Source organism: Impatiens glandulifera, chromosome 9 (genome assembly GCF_907164915.1).
Source record: "Impatiens glandulifera chromosome 9, dImpGla2.1, whole genome shotgun sequence".
Classification (NCBI taxonomy): Eukaryota; Viridiplantae; Streptophyta; class Magnoliopsida; order Ericales; family Balsaminaceae; genus Impatiens; species Impatiens glandulifera.
The window spans coordinates 15459765-15470851 of NC_061870.1; the positions used below are offsets into that span (position 1 = coordinate 15459765).

The 11087-nt window shown below is 34.5% G+C and overlaps 1 protein-coding gene across 2 annotated transcripts; it reads right to left on the reverse strand.

The window, feature by feature from the left end:
- Window positions 1–405: 405 nt before the first annotated feature.
- On the reverse strand, window positions 406–3160 carry LOC124914592 (formamidase-like). 2 transcript variants are annotated; one of them, XM_047455174.1, is made up of 6 exons: window positions 2902–3160; window positions 2075–2312; window positions 1801–1991; window positions 1490–1725; window positions 740–1091; window positions 406–671 (listed from the first exon to the last, which is right to left on the reverse strand). In XM_047455174.1, exons 1-6 carry the CDS (start codon window positions 3118–3120, stop codon window positions 513–515), a joined length of 1395 nt encoding a protein of 464 aa, XP_047311130.1. In that variant the 5' UTR covers window positions 3121–3160; the 3' UTR covers window positions 406–512. The 2 variants fall into 2 exon arrangements, with proteins under 2 accessions (XP_047311130.1, XP_047311131.1); XM_047455175.1 differs by lacking the exon at window positions 2902–3160 and adding an exon at window positions 2389–2637.
- Window positions 3161–11087: the final 7927 nt, after the last annotated feature.

Genomic DNA, 11087 nt, shown 5'->3' on the forward strand with positions numbered 1-11087 from the left:
AAATAAATTTTTGACGGACATTTCTATGGAAATTATACTAACTTTTAGAGTGATATTCTTATGAAAAATTTCCAATGAAATATTTTATCAAAAATATTGTCGTAAATTTCTGACGAATTTTATATTCGTCGAAAAATTTATTGACGACCGAAATACCGACGTTTATTATATAAATGAAAAATATGTTGCTAATTATATATTCGTCAGAAATTCCGTAAGAAATATACGTCACAAATGACCAATTTTCTGGTAGTATATATATATTTATTGTTTCCACCATTTTAAATTCTCCTAAATTATTTGGATCTATACTTTAGGCTGATCGCTGATCAATTTGAGTTGAAAACTGACCATATTACATATTTAATATTCTATTTTTCATTCTACATTTAAGCAAATTGGATGTACTGAATATATAAGACATTAGAAGGTTATAATTCCACATATTGAATAGTAAGTAGTGACATATAACATAATACAACTATTATTCCCAAACATTAATATTAATCAATCTACTCTCTTATCTCTTCAACTCCGCTAGTTTGAGCTATAGAAGCAGTGGCAATGTTCTTTGTAGTTGGCAAGCTACCTTCATAACGACATTTCAAGACGTCGGGCGTCCTCATCACTCGAGGACCTATCGGAACCTTATTTGATTTTGGCCGAATATCCTACATGACAAAGAAGACACGGTATTAGTATCTCAAAAGGATCATCATAGATTTGTCGAAATTATTACCTGATCAAATATAGCGGTTGGAATGGCAAGCGTGGCGACGGCATTTGGGGCATCAACTATCCCTGATATTCTTCCTTCACATGGACAACACGAAAGAAGGAGGTATATTTGTTCCTTTGAGTAGCCAAACTTGGAGAGGTAATCAATCGCATTGAGCACCGCTCGTTTGTAAGCGACACTTGCATCCAAATAGTGTTGCCTTCCGGTTTCATCGACACTGATGCCTTCAAACACTAGCCATTCGGAAAACCGTGGCTCTACCGGCCCTATCTCGAATATGGGATTCACATGAAGTTTAGTTGGCCCCATTGGAGTTAGATATTCTTTCATCCCACCCCTTATAATTTCACACCTACAATATTTAAAAATCAAACTCAATATTCTATATGTCTCATTTGTTTGTATATAGTAGAAATTGAAGTTACTAATTGGCCAATTTAAAATAATTTTCTTTCATCATAAAACTATCTAGAAAGAAAAAAAAAATTGGAATGAAATTTCATACAATGGTTAATTTCACAACTTCAAGAGAATACCTAATCAAGGGGAAATTGAAAAAAAAAGGATTTTTCAAATTTCATTAATCCTTGATATTTTTTAAAATAGAATGAATTTTGGAGGGTTAAAGGGAAATCTTGAAGTTATATAGGTCATGGGTTGAGAACGAGAATTGAGTCATTTCTAGGAACAACTCAAAATAAAACAACTATAGTAATATTTACCAAGATTACGAAAGGAATATAAACATACTTCAATTCAAGGAAACCGCTCATCTCAATGGCACCACAAAACGAAACTTCGCCATCGCCTTGAGAAAAATGCATGTCTCCTGTGCTAAGATTTGCTCCTTCCACAAAAACAGGAAGATACACTTTTGATCCTCTACTCAAATTCTTAATGTCACAATTCCCTCCATTTTCTCGTCCCGGAATTGTCCTCGCAGCCTCAACCGCTATCTTTTCCCACTCCGGCGTACCCTTTTCGATCTGCATGCCCCATGCAACAACTCGTTACAAAAGACCATACAATTAATTGATAATTAATGTAACGCGACAACTTACCCTTCCGAGTAAACAACCTTTCTTCGACGGCAAGTTAGCCAATGGACGCGAATGCAAAACCTCGCACAACTTCATCGTCTTCAAACCATTTTCTTCGAGCTCCCTTTCTCGTTCATTCCATATGTTAAGAAGTTCCATACAAGGAGCGGTTCCAATTATTCCGGGATGATTTAAACCAGGAAATCTTACCCCTGTTACAAAATGACTTGTATCAAGTAATCGTGATTATAACAAAATAACATCAATAAGCTCAAATATTATTTATTAAATTTACCTGGAATATGAGGAGAGTAAGCATAAATTCCTTCAAAATACCAAATAGCTTTAGTAGCAGAAGGAAAATGGTCGGTTAGAAAACCGCCGCCGTTTTCTCTGTCAAACGTCGCCGTATATCCCCATTCATCTCCGGGAAGAGGACCCAAGTTACAGATCTCAACCGCAAGAAGATCTCCTGGTTTTGCCGGAACACCGTTTTCATCTTTTACCCTGATTGGTCCACTCAGATAATGAACCTGCAGTGAAAATGAAAACCAAATTAACATTAGTTAATCATTTCTTTGAATCATAGTACTTTCCTATTAGACTTACAGTAGAGAGATCTATGGATTTAATATCTAACGCTGATTGGTCGTCGTTTATAACGCCACCAGTCCAATCCACCATCTCGACCCTAAAAATCTCACCAACGTTAACATCCACGACGGGTGGTATGTCGGGATGCCAACGGTTATGAAGGGGAAACTTTTGTTCCCACGGCTTCTTCTTTAGGTCTATAGGAACTACTAATCTTGGTGTTCTTGGGGCCATGAATGAAACCAGAAGTAATTCAGGATTTTTTTTCTTTAAACTTAGCTGGATATTATTATAGGTAATTCCAAATGAATAAGATGACAAAGTAGATATAATATTTAGGTTTTTATTAATAAAATGTGAACAGTTTGCTTCTCAGTTTGCACGTGATATCACGTGACATTGCTTTTAAACTAGTACAATATCCTTTCTTAAATGATTTACTAGAGCTTAACTAAACACTAAAATAAGGGTAATGAAAATGAAATCTTGCAAACTTCTTGAAAAAAATATAAGAATTATGAAACTCACAATAGAAGTATCGGCATGTTTGATGTCATGGACATCAAAATCCCGGGTAATACCACCGCCGCTGAAGTCCATCATCTCCACCCGAAAGATCTCTCCGGTTGCGACTTCAGCAACCGGGGGAATTTTAGGGTGCCACCGATTATGAAGTGGTAGTAGTTGTTCCAAAGGCTTCTTTTTTAGGTCTATCGGAATGACTAATCTTGGACCGATAAAATCCATTGCTTGAGATAAATTTTTTTATTTATTTGTGGAGGAGGAGGATTGAAGAAAAGGATGTAGTAGGACATGATATATAAACTTTTTTTTTTAGTTCTATGGTTTAATAATGTGATGGCTAATGTTGGAATTTCACATTATAGATTTTGTTTTTTATGATGATATGTTCCTGGGATGGACAAGTAGAACTTGACTCACCAAAGGTTTGTTTTATTCTAAGTGACGTGTCATATATTGATTTTTTGTGAAATTATTAGCCCGGATTTCAAATTCTAGAATTCGCCCCTCATATTCCAGATGATGTGTAACAAATAATAATATTTATATATCATAATTTAGTCATAGAGTTGTATAAGAACTTATATTTTTATTGGGATACTATTACGTCTGGTTTCGAAAAATGTGTTTATGGGTTCAAAAATCAAGTTCTTGATCTTAGGACCGGTGGAAATTCTATAATCAAAGGGCAGCGAAAGGTTTTGATAGAGAATTTGGAGAGAGGGGATAGAAGAACCAAGGGTGCGAAAAGAAATACTGTTGGTTTATACCAAACAGTCCATAATAATAATAATAGACGAATAGGGGCGAAGTCACATTTTCATCATTCTATTCATGGGTCCTTGGGGAAGAAAGATCAGTCTTATATAGGTGACGTCTTGCCCCAAAATATTCGGTTACAACAATAACTAGAAAATAACAGAATTCGGTTTGTAAAGTAGAAAAGGAAAGCAAAACAAAATAATAAAACAACAAAACAGAAATCTGGCCCATGTGCACCATAGGACCGAGACCGGGTGTCGAGAAAGGTTGCTGGAATTTATTCTAGGACCGAGGCCTTGATGCGTAGGCCTAACATTATCTCCCCCTTCAAAATTCGCCGCCCTCGACGAAATAAGACCGTGGTCTGCCGAGCCTCTAATGCGCATGCTCAATATTTCAAAAAAATTCGGTCGGACTTCAGCAAGTCCCGTAAGTGTCGGAGTCTAGGACCGCATTTCTTAGAAGCCTTCGGTCTTCCTGCTCCACGGCCAGTCCTTCCTTCGGCCCAGCTCGCCAAGTGCAGCAAAATGGTCATCTTTCTTCCGGGCATACTCTAGAATGTCTTCAAACAACCAAGCCCGGTCCTTTATCCAGACCAGCAACACATGCGCAACAACATAGCCATGTCTTCCGACTACCTTCCTGGCTGGTGTTCGGTTGTTGGGTTGCTGGGTGAGCCCTTTGATTATTTTTTGGAAATTTTTAGGAACGTCTTCCAAAACAAGTGAAACAGTTTGGCATTCGTTTTTGCTCTTTATTTGTACCGTGGCAGCAACATTATGATTTTTCAAGGCCTTTTCTAGCTGGCTGCCTTGTATTATGTTGACCCGCGACCGAGGGGCACCTTGCTGGACCGAGAAAGTGTGCAAGATAATGACACGTTCGTCCCTTGTCTCAAACACCAAAGGTGGGTCATAAAAATCTGATTCTTGGACGGGTTCTTGAACGCGTTCTTGGACTTCTTGATGATTAAACGGGGCCATGAACAATCTGGATTTGCACATATAATTCGGCTCCCAATTATCATTGCAAGTGTAGCGCCGGTCTTCCTTGGGATCGGTCGTCCGGTTTGTGCTCGGCCAGACCGTGTTAACAATGCAAGGCGTGGGCAGCAGCGGCGGTTTAGCGCTGTACAAGGGCATGCGACCGAATCGCAGCAAGAGATCTTTCTTGAATTTATGCCACGTCAATGCTTCCATATGGTTGCGATTCCGCAAATATGATTCATGTCACGTTCTTGCCTCTTTTGAGAAGTGAGTGCGGACAATGTCCAGCTTTGTGGCATCATTCGTCTTGCTCTCCCTAAATATTTGCTCGGCAAATAAGAGCCAGCCCTCCAAATCAGTCCCATCAAATTCAGGAATATCAATATTTGTGAGCCGGGTTGGAGGAAGGTAGCAAGAAGCAATATTATAGGGTCGGGTGCGGGGATTTTGACCATTATTAAACGCACCTTTTTCAATGGCTGTCAAGCTTTTTCCAGCAGCATACCTTCTGTCCATATTTTGCTGAAAGGCATTGTGCAAGGCAGCCTGTTCGGTCATATGTTGTTGCTGCAGGGCAGTATTCATGGATGCATATTGTTGGGTCAGCCCTTCGAGTAGGGTTCTAAGATCATCCATCTTTGCTGCTATCTGGTTTCTTTCATTTGGGAATCGTCTTGCTCTGATACCAAGAATGTTACGACTTGTTTCGTAAGATGTGTTTATGGGTTCAAGAATCAAGTTCTTGATCTTAGGACCAGTGGAAATTCTATAATCAAAGGGCAGCGGAAGGTTTTGATAGAGAATTTGGAGGGAGAGGATAGAAGAACCAAGGGTGCGAAAAGAAATACTGTTGGTTTATACCAAACAGTCCATAATAATAATAATAGACGAATAGGGGCGAAGTCACATCTTCATCATTCTATTCATGGGTCCTTGGGGAAGAAAGATCAGCCTTATATAGGTGACGTCTTGCCCCAAAATATTCGGTTACAACAATAACTAGAAAATAACAGAATTCGGTTTATAAAGTAGAAAAGGAAAGCAAAACAAAATAATAAAACAACAAAACAGAAATCTGGCCCATTTGCACCATAGGACCGAGATCGGGTGTCGAGAAATGTTACTGTAATTTATTCTAGGACCCAGGCCTTGATGCGTAGGCCTAACAGATACACTTAACCAAATAAATAAGATAAAAAAAATTATTAAAATTGAACAGCCAAAAGAAAAGAATCTTTAGTAGACTCCAAATGTATAAAAAAGATATTATGAGATTGCCTTCAACTCACCCACTTCAACATGAGACAAAACATCTTGTCACGGACTAACAAGAACAAGAAAATTGTGCTTTCTTTTTATCATATAACACCTCTTAATCTAGTTTCAACATATAATTTTAATATCAGAAGGAGGGTCGGTCTAAACAAAGACAACTAATGTAGACGTATAAGATTTTCTTAATCTTATGCCACAAAAGAATTTATAAAAAAATATCTTAGTAAATATTGAATCAAAAAATATTATATTATTTAAGATGAGTGATAGAGAAAAGAATTTTGGTGAGAGAATTTGGTGAGGGAATGACTTGGCATCACCTTCATTAGTTAGAAAATGTAAAAGTGGGAGAAAAGAGAGAAATTATTTGATTTTTTCAGCAAATAAGATTATGCCAAGTTATTCCCTCACCAAATTCCCTCACCTAATAATTATTTTTTCGCATATGGCCCCAAAACTTTGTAGTTGATCGGGCCGACCCTGTATGAGCTAACAAATCATGTCTCTAAAGTATGACAAAATTTTAAAAAATATTAATTATTAATTATTAAGAGAAAAATTAATTAGGAGGATTTTGTTCATGAATATAAAATTAATCTTAACTACCTAAAAGGATATAATTAATATATTAAGAAATGCCTTTTATTTATAAAACATTAATCACAAAATTGAACAAATACATTTAATTAATCCTTAATTTTCAATTGAGTGTATACACAACAACTAAGAGATAAAAAATAACGAATTCGATTATCCTTAAAAATATAATAAAAATCATTACTATAGAGTTTGTTAGCTTCTAATTAATTGTTTTTAGTAATAATAAAAAATATGAACCTCAAACGAAGATGTTGAACCAATTCGACTTTGTCAATGTCATGAAAACTTGTATTAATAATTAAAACTGATCTTATCTTGTTGATACCCAAATGTCACCGCGTCCTTCATTCAATATTACCGCAGGAAGTTATAGGTTTGAAACTATTCTAGTTAAGTATAATAATTTTGCTTAACTAATAATTTTGCTTAACTAATAATTTTTTTTTCTTAACTTCCTAATTCCTATAATGCTATTTAACGTCCCAAACTCGGGTATTGTATCTATAATAAAATAGATTATAAATATCCCCGAACAAACCATTAGGCCAAGTTCAAAAGATACACTATATTTATAGCCGTCTATTAGTCTCACTCTTATAAGAAGTTCATATTTATTGTGATTTCACGATGTGTGACAACACAATCTCCCCCAACTTATTAGTCACGCGACGTCTTCGTCGTGATCTCATTCGTAGTCCCAGAATTTCTCAGTTAGAACTTTAGAAGTGACCAACGTGACACTTTGTTTATGCGAGATTCAAGATGAGCTCTCTCTGTGACACTTTGTTTCTACCATCAGATTGACTATGATACTATTTATAACACCATGAACCCCGAATATGATACTATTTATAACACCATGAACCCCGGATACCGTTACGCATAAGGAAATATACTAAAACTAAAATAAATCATTGTACCACCATAGTCCAAGCTTAAAAGGTACCTAAATAGATATTTATAATATATTAGCAATAATGTTATAAAGAAGAGTTCAGGTTTACTGTAATTTTTTAATATGAAACATCACAATTATGATATTTATGAAATTGTTTAGAGATTTTTTAGAATTTTGTTTAGGCTTTTAATTTATTTTTTTTAACTATCACACCAATATATTATAAACCATAAATCACTTATTTAATTAACTAAAATATTAAATATTCTTATTTTATGTTAATTAATTTTAAATATTAAAATAAATTTTAATAATTAAATCAATTAAAAATTCAAATAACTCATCTTTTTAACAAATATTTTTATTTTTATAAAATTCAAAAAATAAATCTAAAAATAAACAAGCTCCTTGTCTTCAAATACTTGTTCGATTTGAGTTATTTAAATAATCCAACACAAATCATTTCTCTTATCCATCATATTACTCAATTCAATAATTAAAATATTAAAATATCATTTATTTTAAATTATTATTTATTAATTTAAATTTGTTTATCAAACAATTTCATTCCCTTCAAATCACAAACCAAATCATTATATTTTAAATAGTACCTCTATCTGAAAAAATAATCAAATACCCAAAATACTATAAGACATCATTATAGTTCACTTCAAAAATGAAATGGCATGTTCCTTGAAGAAAATCCTAAGAACTAGAGGAGAGGCATATCAAATGATGAAGTTCAGAATCGGGAATGGAAATGGAATATTATTCTGGCACGATCCATGGTTAGAGAATAATTTCATAATTTTTCGGGAGGAATTCCAGTCTATTAGAGTCAGAATCAGAAGAAAATGTCTCTTGTACTCAATTAGATATATTCAAAAAGGAAAATGCAACTCTATTCTTAGGAGTATTCCAGAAGGGGTCAGAATTCTGAATCTGATCAATAATATACAATTCAATGGAAACATTGATACAAAGAATTGGGATACTATTATGAATGGAAAGTTCGTGGCAGGAAAAACATAGAAGATCATTAGAACAAAGGAGGTGGTGGTCAATTGGCACAAAGTAGTCTTGTCTTCAAAGGTTATTCCTCAAAACCAATTCATTTTTTGGCTGACATTCAAAAAAGATTGGCGACAAGAGACATAATTAAGAAGTATATGAATATTCCAGATGTCAATTGCCCAATCTACAGAGAAAAATAGGAAAGCATTGATCACTTATTTGGGAAGTGCGCATTTGTATCAAAGTTGTTGATCAATTTTGCTCAGAACATGAATATCACTAAATTTTCAGGTACATGGAACGAAATCATAGAGCTTGTAAAGAAAAAGGCGAAGGGAGATAACTTTTACACGAATGTTTTCAAATGCTTCTTTGGATCTCTAGTCTACAATACCTGGAGAGAAAGAAATACAAGAATTCATAGCACGAATAAGAGAGCAGAAGGAAAAGTTTGAGATGATATTGTTTTTGTTGGGAACGCTGTCATACATACATGGAGGGGAATTCCGATTAATGAAGAAAGTTTGAAGCTCAATCAAAAATGGAATATCCCCTATAAAATCATTACAAGGAAATGAAGGTTCAAATATTTCTTGTTTGATGACTTATTTGTAATTCAATTGTTTGTTGTTCTGTTTGTTCTGTAATTCAGTTTTTTGAAACTTATTTAGTTTTTTTAACAAAGCTAGAGTCTGTCTAACTTTATTTCCTAAAACTTATTTTCCCTCTTTTGGAGGTTTTTAATGAAATGACACTGATAACAAATTTTATGTCTTGCTCATTAGGTATCAATTTTATTTAGTAAGTTCTTAATTATTTAAAAAATATGATTAAATAATGATTTTTAGAAAGTATATATTCATATAAAAAAAATTATAAGATATTAATTTATAAATTTATTTTTTAAATAAAAATATTTTAATTAATTAAGTAATTATGCTCGATGAGAGTATGAATGTGGAGTTTCAAGTATTTGATTTTTTTGAAAGAGTTCAACCCAATGTGGCCCATACTTTCTTTTAATATTATTTTTTTTAAATCTAACTCTACTGATTACATCTCCTCTCAATAGTTACATCATTGAAAACTAAAATACTAAAATATTTTTAATTTAAAAAAATTAAATTTATTTTATTATGATATTTTAATATTTTTTAAGTTTTTTTTTATCAAGAAAATATTCATATACTTGCCATTATCCCCAATCAACATTTTTTTTTTAAATAAATGAAGTTTATTCTCATAAATCCAAACCCAATAAGAGCTTGTATGATATGAGTTATTTAAAGATAATAATTGGTTTTAAAAAATAATTTGACATGTTTTTTAAAAAAGATTAATTTTGAACATTTAAAGACTAAAACACCATTTGCTTTAATATCTCTTCATATACACAACCTTCTATTTAATATCCAAGTACTCATTCTCTTCTCGGTTAAATTTCAACCTAAAGCTCGATGATGGTAGTGAATCTGACTATGTGGGCAGTGAATTTCTCTATCTTTAGGAAATTGAATCTCTCTTAGGATCGCATCACGAATTCGCCCATCAGTATATGTTTTCTTTTCGGACAAGAAGTGCTCTCTACACTCAAAGAATTCGGTTTTTGGTGGTCTAAGGCTATAGATTGGGTGGTCTAAGGTTGTACATTGTTTTTTGATCGAAAATATTTTCTTTCCCCCAAAATCCAAAAATCATATATTTTTGTCATAGATTAGCCATAAACAATAGTGTTTGTGGGAGAGGAAGGAGACAAATAACATCTTTAGAGTGATCATGTATAAACGATCATAAGTACTTTCGGAAGATAGGTTTTGACTAGACGTGAATTTTGACAAAGTATTCAGGTATTGTTAGATAAATTCATACCGGTTCGAATAAACCTAACTTAAACAAACTTCCCATGCAGGAACAAGAAACCGGACCGGATGAACAAAAGAAAACCAACTGAAGAAACCGAACCGGTCAAGCTACAAAACCGATCAAGAGTATTCGGTACGTGACCGCACAGAGGATCGGCCAAAGCCTAAAAGCCAGATCCATCAAATAGCCGATTATCTACAAGACAAGAATAACCGGAAGAAGTCCGGTCTCTTCACTACCAAAAGACATTCGGCCAAGTCAAGTGGCCGACCTGTACAAGAAGACACTTTGGGTATCTGTTGAGAATGATACCAAAGGAACAGACTGAATACTTCCATATCCATGCAAGTCTGAGGAAAGCCTGTAGGCTGCAGAAGACAGTACTACCGGATCCTTCTACTTCGGGATAAGCCAGAAAGGAAATCTTCAAAGTACAGACAACTGTCCAAGCAGACAGTGCCTATATCAAGTAAAAGACAAACCCAGCAGGTTTGCCTTACAGACCGGCAGGTCTGAAACAGGACACCAGGTCTGAGACGACCGGCAGGTCTGAGACACTGAATCACTGCATCTCTGATCAGCCAATCAGATTCAAGGCTTCGAAATATGACCGTTGGCATATTTCACCTATAAAAGGAGGCAGTTGCAGAAGAGTAAATGCAGTTACTAAGAGTTACTAAGTGGGACATTAAGTGAGACAAGTGAAGCGTTGAGAGCATTTACTACAAGTGATAACAGTGTGGTATTCTAAGAAAGCCTAAGTGCTAAATTCTAAGTGTGTGCTACAATTTCGG

What these genes read in the sequence shown, in the direction of transcription:
- LOC124914592 (XM_047455174.1), bottom strand. Translation starts at nt 3,120, where the DNA reads ATGGATTTTATCGGTCCAAGATTAGTCATTCCGATAGACCTAAAAAAG. An exon ending in AGCGGTTTCCTTGAATTGAA is followed by an intron (nt 1,092 to 1,489) that starts GTATGTTTATAT and finishes TAAATATTGTAG; the next exon opens with GTGTGAAATTATAAGGGGTG. An exon ending in CAACCGCTATATTTGATCAG is followed by an intron (nt 672 to 739) that starts GTAATAATTTCG and finishes TTTGTCATGTAG; the next exon opens with GATATTCGGCCAAAATCAAA.